The 15,434-nt window shown below is 46.9% G+C and overlaps 1 protein-coding gene across 1 annotated transcript; it reads left to right on the forward strand.

Annotated features, from left to right (window-relative positions):
* Nucleotides 1–1,994: 1,994 nt before the first annotated feature.
* LOC121444711 (homeobox protein Rhox5-like) lies at nt 1,995–2,763 on the forward strand. The gene is made up of 2 exons (XM_041646616.1): nt 1,995–2,226; nt 2,420–2,763. The coding sequence occupies exons 1-2, from the start codon at nt 2,148–2,150 to the stop codon at nt 2,761–2,763; spliced, it is 423 nt and encodes a 140-aa protein (XP_041502550.1). The 5' UTR covers nt 1,995–2,147.
* Nucleotides 2,764–15,434: the final 12,671 nt, after the last annotated feature.

Here is a 15,434-nt window from a genome sequence, read left to right on the forward strand (position 1 = left end):
AAAGCCAGTGCGTGCAGTAGGATCAGAAACCCATTGCCATTGTTCTTGAGTTCTCAGTAGTCCTCATTGTCTGCTATGTTCAGCGAGTCCGGTTTTATCCCAGGCTTTTCCAGACCCAGGCCAGCTGGCCTTGATGAGTTCCCAGAAGAACATCCCCATTGTCTCAGTGTGTGGGTGCACCCCTCGCAGTCCTGAGTTCCTTGCTCGTGCTCTCTCTCCTTCTAACTCATGATTTTCTACAGCTTCACATAGCCACCTTTGAGTGTAAGGATTTATGATTAGTCACCTCTGCATAAGGAAATGGGAAAGTACTTTGAATCATCACAGGTAGATATGGCCCAAATGGAGCTCCATTCCCCAGTAACAAAACTACCAGGACAAAACACAGTCATTCCAGAGCCAGGAAAGAAAATCTGTTAGATCGGCTCCAGGACGATACACAATAACGCCTCTGACAGACTCCCACAGAGGAAGGAGTGCAGTTTTGCAAAGGCATGCGATGACTTTTTTTTTTTTGATTTTTCGAGGCACTAGGGAGGCAGAGGCAGGCGGATCTCTGTGAGTTCGATGCGATGGCTTTCTTATTTGTTTCCAGGGTCTCGTGTACCTCAGGCTGGCCTTTAGCACTTCCTGTTTCTATGTCCAGAGTGCAGGGTTCGTAAGGGTATAACATCATCCTCAGCTCAAATCTCCAACTTGATTCAGCAGAGCACAGACGAGAGCGCCTTCATTCCCAGCTGACAAGGCGCTCACTCTGACCCAGGCTCCTAACTCCTAGAGAAGGGGGCCGGGCAGCCTGGAGCCCTGCAGGTTTTTCTGTTTCAGGGGGAGAGGGACCCGTATAGAGTTCAACCCCGTGCTGGACTAGCACATGCTCCCTGCGAACTGGTCACCAGGCAATGCAATCTGCTTACTGTGCCCACAGGCGGTGCGTAATGATCTTCTTGGAGCTTATTCTCCAGTGCCCACCGCTGAGATCAGGTGAACGCTGGTATGGCGGTGGGGAGGTTGTGTGTTCCGAAGACCCTTTATGTCCTCAGGGATTGGCTGCTCTTGCTGGTGGTCACGTTTTTGGGTCCCTACTTCTAGGGCCACTGTCCTCGTGGTTTCTGTTGTTAGTTGTGAGCGATTATGTCCCCCCCCACTTCTTCCCTTTCTTTTTTTCCCCTGCCTCTACTGAAGCTGCAGCTACTTGCGCAAGCTCCCCACTGTTCATCATCTCATCCTCCTGTCTAGCCTGCAAGATTGCTACTGCAGTCCCAGCTGGAAAAGAGGAACCATAAAGAGAATCATCCAGCCTCCAGGCCCATGTGCTGGGGGAGGCATGGTGAAGGGTCGCAGAATGAGCCAGGGATGGGCACCATCTGCCCCCCCCCCCCCCCCCCCCCCCGCTTCTCTCCAGGGGAATACTGGGTTTTAAACAGATTGTTAAAGAGCCACCTTTGAGGCGGGTGGTGGTGGTGGTGGCGCATGCCACCCTGCACTGGGCGGGGGTGGGGGTGGGGGGAGGAGGCGAGGCATCTTTGAGTTTGAGGCCAACCTGGCCTACAGAGCGAGTTCCAGGCCAGTCAGAGCTACACACAGAGAAACCCTGTCTAGAAACCCCAACAAAACAAAATGAAACAAAACAGCTAAGTCACTTTTCTATGTGGCCATCGGCGTGTGTGAACAGAACTTAGGCCTTCAGGTGTTGGGTCAGAGGATTGCTCTAGTCTTGGTGAGCTATCTCGCCAGGAAAGAGCTGGTACTGAACTGTCTGAATTAACGGGAGGCAAAGAAATACCCGGTGTGACCTCTGGAGACCTTTATGCCTCGCTGCATATTTTACCAAAGTCAGAGCCGTCCGCTGAGCTGTGACCTGGCGTCTCAGGTTTTGCACACCCACATACCCGCATGCTGTCCCCTTCTTGCAGGCACGTCGTGCTCATTACACCCCCTAAGCTGCCGCTGCCTCTGTGCCTCGAAGGCTCAACCCACAGGAACCACTGGGGAGCAGAAAGCAGAGCCAACAAGCCTAGGACTGGATACATTGGAAACTAAATTGGGCCTGAGGAGAGCCCTTTCAGGTTGAGGAGCGCAGCTCTCTCATTCTGGTCCCCGGACACCAGCATCAGCAGGAGCGTACGTCCTCATCGACTCATCAGAGTATGGCATCTCAAGGCTGCAGTCGGGCCATCACCTGCTTACTCTGCCTGGGAGTCAAGGAGGACCAGGAAGAGCAGCAGGGTCAGTAGCGGTATGGAATTGGTGTTTTAGTGATCGCCGGGAAGCAAATATCCCTGGCAGAAGGGAATGAGCGAAGCAACAGCACCCACCGTCAGCTCACTTTATACATAGCTCTTCAGTGCTTTGTCTCTCCTTTTCGTGCACACTGAGCCCTGATGCCCTGAGCTTTCTCTGGCTGTTTCCTCTTTTGCAGATATGAACGCACAGATGATCTTTCAGGCTGGAGAGGGGAGAGAGAAGAAATGTGTATGGGGCCAACCTGGAGTGGGAGGAGTGGGAGCAGACAGTGAAGGAGAAGAATTAAAAGGAGAAAAAGGAGGCCCCTTTGGTCCTGAAGCTCCAGGTCCTGTGGGTGATGGGAAGAAGAATGGTGGCACCAGCGGAAGTGGCGTGGAGCAAGAGCAAATGGAGCTGGTTGCTGAGGGTACGGAGAGCCTGAAAAGCCTAAAGCCTCCGGAGAGGTCAATGGCCCGCCACCAACTTCGGTTCACCCAGCGGCAGCTGGAGCAATGGGAGACCATTCTCCAGCACAGTTGAGCCAGCAAGGTATGCAGACACGCCTTACCTTGCCCCTAGTGGGCAGTTTTCAGAGAACACATGTTAGTTCAAGGTGATCTTGGTTCTCTCCCAGGGCCCCCTTATCCCCTCTTGAAAGAAAGGCCACCTGACAACTCTAGACTGCCCAACTCTATCCTCCTGCAAATGGGGGTTGGGGTATGACGAAAGCTAGGGCAGCCGCGAAGGAAACTACTTTCTTGCTGTATTTAAACGAGTCCGGTTAGACTGCAGCAAGGCAAGGTCTTGCCAGAGCAGAGTGAGAAGCCTGAGGTTGGAGTTCTGCCTTTGCTTGAAATTTTGTATCTGTTCATCTCTTGATTGCTTTGTGTGTCTTTAAATTACATTGGACCATGATGTATTTTGATGAATGATTTTATTTTTTTGGCTTCCCCTTTAAGTTGGTACCGGGTGGTGGTGGGAGAACTCAGGGTAAATTAAGCCTCAAGGTGGATGCTGCAAACACTGTTGGGGGCAGGACGAGGGGTTGATAGGACAAACATTGAAGCATGAACATGAAATATACTGTGCCTGCTTTAATTTCATCCACAGGGCCACATACTGAATGTGTTTTGTTTGTTTGTTTGTTTTTCCTTTTAGGAAGGATCTCACAAGATGGATGGGTGTAAGTGAGTCCTGAATGTAGGTCGGTAATCTGAAAAAAAAATAGCCGTTTGGCAGGATAGCCATTCTAAAACTCACCTGAGATCTTGAATACCTTTGTCCTAGATATATTGAGTTGGTGGGTTGTTGTTGAAGTCTCTAGGTTTGGGGAGGGTCTTTAAACTCTGTGGGTACAAAATGGAGTCAGAAAGCCCCAGCATGTGAGAATGTGGCTTCCTAAAGGGAAAAAGAATATTACTGCCCTTTACATAATATTTGGGTAAAGAATGATGTAGAAATTCCCTAAATTTGACCTGGAGGGATGGCTCTGCCGCTAAAGGCTAGGCTCACAAGCAAAAATAGAAGAAATCATCCAAATTTATGAATCTATGAGCTCTGTGTTATTATTTCTGATAGTAAATTTAAGCATAAATTCTAAGAGGAAGGAGGGAATTTGTAAATCTTCAGCCATTGTAGTGATGGGGTGGGGAGAGCATACAATGCCTGCTTCTCCTGGCATTGCTGCTTCAAATTCACTACCTTGCTGGTAAAGCAAAGTAGTGAATGGCAGACCTGAATTTAAATTGTCTGGTACATCTTGGTGTGTCTTCCTGATATATGAAGAGTCCACATATGATGGTGTTTACCCATAATGCCACGACCCTGGAGGTGAAGATCAGGAGTTCAAGGCCAGCCTGGGCCACATCAGACCCTGCCTCAAATAAAAGCAGACAGACGCGCACGCCTCAAACCCACACATTTATGTTGGTAGTGAATGTCTTTCTGACATCAGATCATTTTCCTCATCCCTGTCAGGTATCATGAAGAACTGTTTTGTGTGATTGGTTGATGGTGGGGGCTAAACCTCACTGTGGGTTAAATTCATACCTGTGGTAGTTTGGAATATTTTTTCCATTTTTCTCGGGCAGAGGTAAGTGGATTTGCAGCTCACTGGACTCAGAAGTGGTCGCGTGAGAGCAGGGGAAAGTCCAAGCTGTACAGGAGTTCTTCTGGGAAGAAGGAAAGTAAAAGATTCAAAGGAGCATCGGGATAATGGCATTAGGTGTATCTCTGAGTTCCCTCTTGTGTGCTCACTAACGGAAAGGCCCTGAAGACTGGGGAGGTCGCGTCTCTAGAACACCAGCTGTTCTCAGGCCCCTAAGGCTACGTACATCCCAGGCTTAAGCCAGGTTTGGCTCAGGGTGCTCAGGGCACAGTGCGTAGTACGGCATTCGCTTTCTGAGGAGTTCAAAGCAGCCCTGGAATGGAGAAGCTGATAATTGCCAAGCTGCTTTGTCCTGCCCTCAGTTTACCTAGTGTGCTTTCAATGGCCCTCTGAGGGCAGAGTGACCCACATGCCACAAAGAAGGTGAAGGACTGTGTTTTAAAATTCAGACATCTTAACATGAATGTCTCCAAAAGGCTTGTCCCACACCTCGCCTGCTCTGCTTTCTGAGCATCATCAGAACTACATTGTGAAAGTGTCCTGGATGTGAGCGTGGTCCTCATTTTCCTTCCTGGAACAGTTGGTTCTCTTTGTTAATATTGCTATTGCTATTGTGGAGCTCCTGGCCATGAGTAGTGCTGAATTTGCAGGCCACATACTTAAAAGGGAGAAGTGCTCCCTCTAGTGGCCCAGGAGAAAGAGGCAGCATTCAGAAAGAGCCCTTTGCCTCACCCTATATACAAACTGAATGGCCAGTATCTACTACAGAGCCTGAAACGTTTCCTGGTGCTCCCTGGGGTTTGCTGAAGGAAGGGCGCAGTGTTTTCCGTCCTAACAGGGTTCTTCAGGCCTTTCCCCTGTAGCTCCGTGACTGGAAGCCAGAGTTCACACACATTGAGCAGTTACTATACCCTCAGTCCCTCACTGAATTAGAACAGCATGAAATGAAGGGCTTCTTTGTATGGATTCTACAATCTCACAAATTGGGTTGAGCCTATAACTCAGGAATAAAGCACTTGTCCTGGCATAGTTGAAGCCCTAGGTTCAATCCCGAGTACCTACCAAAAAAATTCAACCAAATGTCAGTTGGGTTTTTTTGTTTGTTTGTTTTATCCGCATGCTTTTTAGTGTACTAATGCGGTCCCTTATCCTTCCGCGTGCAGGACTAATTTAAGATTAGGAGCATTGCACACAGAAAAAATGGGAGGAGGAGGACCAGAAGTGCACCATCTGGGCCCTAGAACATCTGTCTCTGAAGATTTCAGTGTCACCCTAGTCCCGGAGCAAGATGGGAATGGCTTCTTCTTGTGCCACCAACATCTCAACTGCCTATGCTGACCACAGCCACCGTTACTTCTCAGCCATTCTTTTAGCAATAAAGAGGCGGATTCTCAATATGTTTGTTCCATTGCCTTTGCGATTTCTAAAATATTGTTGTAAATACCTTAGTGATTCTAGTATTATAGAAATGTCCCTTAAACAGAATAACTAAAAGGTATCCTTTCATAATGTGGCATAATTGAGTTGTCTTCCATATTCCCTACACATCACAGGAAATCTGCAAATATAGTGATGGTTCACACTGACCTACACATCCTCCATTGCCACCCCTTGTCACCCCGCTGCCTTCAAATCACCCCACTGCTGTACCTACAAGGAAGGACAGGGCAAGCTCCTGCTGAGAATCAGTGTGTTCCCAGATGGGGCTGAAGTCTGCCACTATTCACATGTGTTTTCCAGTACTGTAAATGACTGGGGTGGGTGGGTTCTCTGATGATGAGCTCAGTAGTCCCGGAGGTAGATGCGTCCAAAGTGGGGTGAGGGCAGTGGGAATAGCCAGCGACCGCCTAAGGCCAGTTACACTCCAAGCTGGGCTCTTGATTGAGCCAGATTTCCAAATCCACCCCTGCGTGGTCCTGGGCACTCAACATTGCTGTTCCCGGTTAGTCTCGGACAAATTGACAAGTGCTTTTGGCGTTATCATTCACATTTTGTCCACTAGCGGTGACAGGCATTCTTGAAATTGTTCCCATTCAGTTCACAAGGAGGTGACACACACTCTTGACACTGTTGTTCAATTTAGTTCATGGCGGGAGGGGGCAAAAGTCACTCTTGACTTTGTCTTTCAAAACCTTTTGTCTGTGAGGGCGCGAAAAAACACTCTTGACATTGTCGTTCCCATCTAGTCTGGTCCATTGTGGGGGGTGCCATGCCTGGACTGGTGGTCCTGGGTTCTATAAGAAAACTAGCTAAACAACCCATGGGGAGCAAGCCAGTAAGCAGCTCCCCTTCACGACCTCTGCACCCGTTCCTGCCTCCAGGTTCAGCCCGGTGTGAGTTCCTGTCCCGACTTCCTTCACTGGTAGACTCTGATGTGGGGCTGGAAACCTAATAAATCCCTGTGTCACCAACTTGCTCTGGCCATGGTATTTCATCATAGCAGTAGTCACCCTAGCTAGGACAGTCCACAAGGGGACAACAGGCACTCTTGACATAGCTCCCACGTACTTCACAAGACCGCCCCAGATCCTGGCAAGAGCGACCCGGGCTTGCCTAGAACTGCTTCCAAAGTTTCTTTGGCTTTAGTCAGTTAGACAGTTGTACACGGCAGGTCTTACGGTCACACTGTTACAGGGACCCCCCCCCCCCAGAGATGACCACTCAGATCCAGTGTGTAGCCACCTGAAAGCCTTTACTCCAACTGGCTGGGACCACACCCAGGTTTTTGGAGCAGCAGGCAATGGGACATTTCCAGCCTGGACGGAGCACCCATGCCTGTCAAATGAAGCATGCCCTCGGAGCCCAGCTCAACAGCCATTAGAAAAGACCATAAGATCCAAGAGCATCAGCTCTATGGCAAGCCGAGCCCTATCTGTAATTAGAGGTTTAACCCGGGAAACAGTGTTATCTATGCAAAGAAGGCACTTCCGAGCGCTGACCATCCCCTGTTAAGGAAAAGCTGGAGAAGGCCACAGTGTGCCATCTGTGACACAGAATCACACGGAAGTGGTACTCCACAGGCATCTTGACTTTTTCAGTCCTGTTTAGTCCACAAGGGGGCGCCAAGCAACAGGCACTCTTTTTTTTCTTCTTAAATTTATTTATTTATTAAGGATTTCTGCCTCCTCCCCGCCACCGCCTCCCATTTCCCTCCCCCTCCCCCGATCAAGTCCCCCTCCCTCATCAGCTCGAAGAGCAATCAGGGTTCCCTGTCATAGTTGTACCCCTTTAGTCCATGGCTGTGGGCCAGTGAGGGGGACAACAGGTGTCCTCGATTCTGTCTTCCCCTTTTGCACAACAGGAAGCAATAGGCACTCTGGACATTGTCACCTTTAGTCCACAAGGTGACTTTACATCCAGGACCACAGGATTCTTCCTGAATTAGGAACCACCTATGCCCTCAAACCTGTAATATCTGTGCAAACTTACAAATGTGGTACGTGGGGTCCCTTTGGGAAGTCAGGCAAGCAGGCAAGGTAGGAAGAGAAGCAGTCACTGCCCCTGTGGCTCAGCTGTCACAACAGGAGATGCGCTGGAGAAGTTCACTCATGGAAGGCAGAGCCAGCCAAGAGGGTGGGCATTAGGCCAGGTGCTGCCCAGAGGCGAAAGGATGGAGTCAGAAGGAGCCCTCTGGGATAGGGCTCCAGTTGCCTGCTGCCCTTCCCACCTGCCAGGGGCCCTGCGTGTCAAGTCAGCTCCAAGACCACGTGACTCTGGCAGTGTGAGTCCTGTGCTTCCATGTCTGTCTTTCACATTTCTGAGACTGATGTTCTGGCACGGAAAAATAAGTAAGTGAAAGAGCTTCCTGTTTGGTTTCCATGGTTTCATGAAAAGTGGAGCCTCTTTTGTGCTAAAAAAAGAATGTCACGTGGAACTTTCACAAAACCCTGTTAGCTTTGTCCTTCCCATAGCAGCTATGAGATGGCAGGTGACCGCCCTCCTCCTGACAGAGAACCATCTAGTGTGCGAAGTAGAGAAACAGTAACATCCCTGGCTGGGGTGTGGTGCTGCCATGGAGCTAAAGGGGAGGGGGAGTTGGCTGGTCCAGTGGTGGTGGGTTATCATCCAAGATAAAGGTGGGCATAGGACAGCAGATCTATTATTGTCACTTGCTTCTCAGTCTGGAGCCTGATGTGTCTGAAAGGGACAGAGAATGGCAGGGTGACAGCACAAGTATTTCCTCTTGTGTTTTGGATACTGTGTGAGTGTGTGTATCTGTGCGTGTGTGTCTGTGTGTGTATCTGTGCGTGTGTCTGTGTGTGTGTCTGTGTGTGTATCTGTGCGTGTGTGTCTGTGTGTGTGTCTGTGCATGTGTCTGTGTGTGTGTCTGTGCGTGTATCTGTGCATGTGTGTCTGTGTGTGTATCTGTGCGTGTGTCTGTGTGTGTGTCTGTGTGTGTGTCTGTGTGTGCTCGCATATCTGCATGAGCAGATAGACAACAAATAGAAAGGTTTCAATACACTTTAATTCTTAAATCCTGAAATATAAGGAAAATGTAAACGGACTAGTATGGAAAGCGACAGCTATTTAAGCTAGTTCTACAACCAACAATGTCTATAATTTACAATTATGAGGTTTAAAAACAACATCAAAATCCACAAAATATTAAGTTTTAAAAAATAGAGATAAAAAGATAGATATTTTTTGAGACAGGCCTTCCCCATGAAGCCCAGGCTAGCCTTGATGTTGTAATCCTCCTGCTTCAACCTCTCAAGTTCACAGATTCATAAATTGATGAAATTTTTACCTGCAATATCAGAGACATGTTTACACTAATGATGTTATTTGTTATTTATCTGTAGTTCAAATGTACCTTACCCACTTCCAATTCATCAAATGCAGTACTAGTGCCTGTTTCAAAATTGGCATATGAAATAACTTGATCTTTTTGATGTTTGAATTTCTGTACACTGGTTCTTTTACTCTTTCCGTTACTGAAGCAACAAATTTGTCAGAGTGAAAAACCTAAGACATCCACTAAAATCAAAGCCGAAGGCAAGCCTGTTATCATCTTGTTGGGAAGAAGTAGTCAAGCAGGGAAACTGATGTTGTGTTTTCATAGATATCTTTTGGGTTGAGACAGGATCTCACTGTGTAGCCCTGGCTGGCCTGAAACTTGCAATGCCGACCAGGCTGACTTTGAACTCACAGAGATCCGCCTGCTGCTGTCCCCCACATGCTGTGATTACAGTCCAGCACAAACAATCTGTGCTCCCACAGACATTTGTATGCATGTCACTACAAAGTCAGGAGGGTGACAGTGCGGAGGGACAGACATATTGACAAGTTTTTACATCAACTAAAAATGATTAAGATGAATTTACTAATAAACTTACTCAGAAAAAAATATTCAATGACATGAAAATAAGTAATGAAGTTGAGGGCTCTGCCAGAACCACCGCTTTAAGGCAGGGCCCACTAATGGGTTTCACTTAAACCCTCTAAGGAGTTAAAGGAAATAGAGTTATATACTTCTGACTCAATGAAAGTTTAAGTTTGCCGAAGCTTTGCTTTGACGAACTGCTGCCTGCCTAGTCATTCAAGCCCCTTTCTCTTGACCGAAGAAGCAAGTGTTTGACAAACTGCCTTGGAGAAATGACCTTGGCTGCCAGCTGCTCAGAGAGTAAATCTTGCTTTTTTCAAGATAACGGGAACTGTACTTGTCTATGTGAAATGGCCAAATTGCCTAGAAAATGTGATTTGAAGAGATTTGAAAACCACAGTTTCTCCCTGGAAACTAGCTTAATTGCTCTGTGTTGGCACCCGCTCGACTTCTCCATGTTCAGCGAGCTGTGCAGGTGTTTTCTTCGGCAATGGGGTCTTGCTGTCAGTTTGTGGAGAGGGACATATAGTCTTGGCAACAACCTGAGTTGTTTACTCAATTATATGGAACCCATTCCTGGCGCTGGAAGCTTCGTTTGGTGACAAGAAATGCCCAGTTGGGGTTCTGTCTCCCCCATTTTTGGGCAATTTCATCGTAGATCATCTTCATACATGGACATATTTTTTCTAGTTCCATCCATTTACTCCACAAATTTCATGATACCATTTTTAAACAGGCAAGTAATATTTTATTTGTAAATATATTGCATTTTCACCCATTCTTCTGTTGAGGGACATTTAGGGTGCTTCCAGTTTTTGGCTATTATCAATAGAGCAGCAGTGAACATGGCTGAGCAAGCATGCCTGGGGTAGGACAAAGCATCCTTTGACTATATGTCAAGAATAATATAGCTGGCTCTTGAGGTAGATCAATTCCCACCTTCCCAAGGGGCCACCACACTGATTTCCTCGTGGCTGTACAAGTTTGCACTCCCACCAGCAAAGAATAACTGTTCTCCTTATTCCACATCCTCTCCAGCATGAGCTGTCAAGTGCTTTACTGATCTTAGCTACTCTGCCAGGTATAGGCTGGAATCTCAAAGTAGTTTTGATTTGTGTTTCCCTAGCAACAAAGGGTATCAAACATTCATTTGAAGTGTTTCTTAGCCATTTGAGTTTCCTCTCTGGAGAACTCCATTTAGATGTGGACCCCATTTTTAAATCGGGTTATTCGTTTTTCTGATATCTAGTTTACTTTTTGCATTCTTTTAGATTTACTTTTTAAAAAATTTTTCGAGACAATGTTTCTTTGTAGCTTTGGAGTTTGTCCTGGAACTAGCTCTTGTAGACCAGGGTGGTCTCGAACTCACAGAGGCCTGCCTGCTTCTGCCTCCCGAGTGCTGGGATAAAAGGCGTGTGCCACCACGGCCTGGCTAGATTTACTTTTTAATTTTTCTGTGTCTGGGTGCTTTGCCTGCATGTATATCTGTGCACCATGTGCACGCAGTGCAAATTGCTTGGGATTGGAGTTACATACAGTTGTGGGCTGCCATGGGGTGCTGAGAATTGAACCTGGGTCTTTTGGAAGAGCAGATAATGTCTATAACCATTGAGCCATCTATCCAACTCCATCTAGTTTGTTTGTTTTTTAGTTCATTACATATTTTGGATATTATTCCTCTATCAGATGTGGAGTTGGTAAAAATCTTTCCCCATTCTGTAGGCTGCTGCTTCATCTGGATTATGGTGTCCCTACAGAAATTTTTCAGTTTCATGAGGTTCCATTTATTAATTGTTGATCTTAGTGCCTGTGCATTAAGTTAACAGTGTTTTCTGTTCAAAGGGCCTTTTCCTGTGCCAAAGCCCGTGTGTTTTCTAATGAGAGGTAGAAATGGGTGGATCCAGATGGTAGGGGAGGTGGGGAGAAACTGGGTAGAATAGAGGGAGGAAAATCGTAATCAGAATATATTACGCGAGAAAAGAAATCTACAGTTAATAAAAGGGGGGAACACCACAGGAAAAAGAAACGTGTTTAATTGCTCAGAAAATGTATCTAGAGGTGGGGTCCTATCCCCAGCTGCATATATGTAAGCGCACACCATTTGAACTCCACTTTTATAAACAATAAACGTTTTCATGTGGGTCTGTCTTCTTGAAGCACTAGCAAGGGTCTTGGTCTGATAGCTAAGGGATTTCTGCTGTAGTCTCCGAGTGGTTGGGCAAATCACTTGCTGGCTGGGTCATGTTCCCATAACAACAGAATGCATAAGTGCAGAGAAAAACAAAGGACACAGAAACTTTCTACGTGTTTGAGAAAAAAATTAAAATATTAAAGGTAAAATTTCCAACAAAATTTTAATAGAAGAGAAAGAGAAAAAGCAGGAGATCCAAGAAACAATTCAGTTTGAAAAAGATGCATTTTGATCCCAAAACGCATTGCTCTCATGAAGCAGTCTCTGCTTCTTTAGGGTTCTCAGATCTCCTTAGCCTGCTGTTTGATCTTCTGAGGCTATTTTCTCAAGACATCCTCAAGCTACTTGTTTGAAACAGACTGCAAAGTGTGTCAGAAAAGGGTTTTTAAGCCAACCAATTTTGGGAACCTGGAAGATCATTCAAACTTGCTCTTGCAACACTGAACTTGCGGGGGGGGGGGGCATTGCCTTTCCCACACCAACCCCTCCTGTTCCCTTCATGTACCCCTTGCCTGCTTACCTCGGATGGCGCATGGTTGGAATTATGGTTGTTCCATTATAGATGATACCATGCCTATACACAAGCAGGGTAGAATTTCACACTCTGTACTCCACTGTCTACTTTCAGCAATTACGATGTCTAGCCAATAGGATTCTACTGGCACCCTACCAAAATAGCCAACCCCTAGATTTACCCTGGAATATTTTTAGATGGGTCCAAAAATCACAGTGTTTCGTCATCTCTGAAATATAGACCCTCTCGTCATGTTTGTCATAGCAGAAGTTGAAAGTGTCATAGAGAATGCCTCATTGCACATACCCATGTTAAACATGCAGAGATGCTTTAATTTACGTATCTACCATGATCCTGATCTAAAAGTCCATTCCGTGCAACTGCCCTCATCTGACTTCCTTCACTGTCTTTACAGCAGAGCGCTGGTTTGGGAGAGTAAGGAACATCAGCATTCCATTTGTGTTCTGTACGAAACACATACTTGTATAATACCTTTGTTCTTTGTGCTTTTCTAGGGGTTTGAAGTATGTATGAATTATTTTTGTCTTTATAGTGCCACATAAATTGCAATTTCTTACTCTTAAGATTTGATGAATGGCGCAGCGGAGATACACTGGTTAAGTGGCTTGAAATATAATATCCCTTACTGTGTGCTGGATGTCTTGGAATTTGCTATATGTACCTGAGTAGTTCTTTCTTTCTTTCTTTCTTTCTTTCTTTTTTTGGATTTTTCGAAACAGGGTTTCTCTGTGGTTTTGGAGCCTGTCCTGGAACTAGCTCTGTAGACCAGTCTGGTCTTGAGCTCACAGAGATCCGCCTGCCTCTGTCTCCCGAGTGCTGGGATTAAAGGCGTGCGCCACCACGAGTAGCTCTTTCTAAAGCCAAAAAAAAAAAAATCAGGTTTTCAAGTGGCAAGATCTCTAGCACACCATTCCAAGTCTCAGAGTAACTGATACCCAGGTTAGAAATAAATAGCTGCTATACTTTGCTTCAGCTTCAGTCTGCCAAACATCGATTCAGTGATATGCCAGGATTTTCTTCCTCCAGACTTCTCCACTGCCATGGACAATCATTCTTTCTTCTTACAATCTCGTACATTTCTTCACAACACACTGCCTACTCCATGTCAAAAGAATGCTTGATTGACCCCCAAAATCCAAAACCCATGTCATAGCCATCTTCCGTATCCGTATATGAGCCCTGGGAGATGACTGCATTGCTGATCAAGGCACATGTCCTGGGCTCTTCCGGGAGTAGCTCCTAGCAGAAGACGCCCAGAGCTGAGGAAATCCAGCTTCAGTTCTCTCCTGAGCGCCTTGCTAGCCCCACGGCACGAGGCTGGGTCCAGAAACCCTGAACTTGTGGAACTCATAGAGGATCTGGTATGCTACTACCTGGGAGCTGAACAGTTCTGGTAGTCTGTGATCATCCAGGCCCCTACGCTGAGCTGCTCAGCACAAGCCTCCGTTCACGTCACGTGATCGGCTTAGGCCTCTAGTGTATGAGGCCAGGTTCCTGCTTTAGTGCAGCTGCCGGATCCTGAGCACCAGGAATCACTGGCCAGAAGCTACATGTCCATCAGTGTTTTTGAGATAGCTACTACAGTAGCTCCCAAGGACCACGTCACACTGCCCCGGTCACCTTTCTATTCCTAAATCGAGCATTCCATCAGGGAGGGAAGAGTTCCTCTTGGTTTAGTAGGCTGAATATCATAGCAGGCAAACAACACGAAAATCTACAGCCCACTGTGATTTCCAGGTAGTGCATTTCCTCAGGGCTGCCTGGGATGGGAAAGTTACCACCGTATCTCTTCCTTCAGCTCTTCCTTCAGGGTACCACACTGTGCGGAGCTCCAAGAATTAATTACATGGTCTCTGTTCTTCTACCAGTTAGCTTTGTCAGACAATGTGTGCCAGTCTGAGAAGGAAGGCTCACCGGAGGGATTGTTTGGATCAGATTGACCTGTGGCCCCGTTTGTAGTGGGATGGCCTTGATTGTGAATTGGCAGAGGAAGGCCCATCCCTCTGGGTGTTGTTACCACCTCTGGGCCCGTGTTGTTGAGCCGTGTAAGAAAGCCTGCAAATGAGCCAGTAGGCAACCTCCCTCCATTGCTTCTGCTTCAAGGCTCTGCTTGACTTCCAGCCCTGACTGCTCTCACTGATGGACTGGATACCCTATGAGTTGCTTTTGGTCTGAGTATTTTATCATGGCAAACAGAAAGGAAACTCGAACACGCTCCTCTTACAGCAGAGGGCAGTGTGGAACTGTGACCACACAGGAGGCGTCTAGCCTCAGCGTGAGGCTGACTGTTGATCTGGATGGAAGTGCTGCAATGTCAGAGGCCTTTGTGCTTGCTTCTCACGTTTAATGTTTTATTTGTAAGTTTACAGGGGGTACTGGAGTTCAGTCTGAAGAGAGGCAATGAAAACATGCTAGAGAAGGAGGTAATGGAGTATGACAGCTGGTCTGTGTTTGTATGTGTGTGGATATGCATGTTTTGTGTGTAGGTACATGTAGAGGTCAGAGGGCAAGGTTTTGCGTCTTCCTTAATGGCTTTCTACCTTTTTGAGTTTTTTTTTTCTTGAGACAGGATCTCACTACGTAGCCTTGGCTAACCTGGTACTCACTTTGTAGGCCAGGCTGGCCTTGAACTTGTAGAGCTCTGGCTCTGGGATTAAAAACATGTGCCACCATCCTTGGTCCATGTTCCTTTTTGAGATAGTGTTCCTCATTGAATCCAGAGCTCACTGATTGGCTAGACTGGTTGGTCAGTGAGCTCCAGGGATCCACCTATCTCCAGCTCTGGGATTAGAATAAGGTACCCCCAGGCCTGGCATTTCAGTATGTGCTGGGGATCCGAACTCAGGTCTTCATGTACATGTGGTAACCATTTTCCTGTCTCAGTTGTCTCCCTCACTGAGCTATCGTACCAGGTCCCACTAAATACATTCTTTTTAACCATTTCCCGGTGCACTTGTTTGTGCCGTATGCACACGATATCATGGGTGGGCAGTGGAGCTGCTGACAACAGGGGCCAGTGTCTTTCCTTTTGCTTAGCAGAAGGGATCCTCTAAAA

The sequence above is a fragment of the Microtus oregoni genome, unplaced genomic scaffold (genome assembly GCF_018167655.1).
Source record: "Microtus oregoni isolate MIOR12 unplaced genomic scaffold, Mior012 000138F_ref0000102, whole genome shotgun sequence".
Taxonomy (NCBI): domain Eukaryota; kingdom Metazoa; phylum Chordata; class Mammalia; order Rodentia; family Cricetidae; genus Microtus; species Microtus oregoni.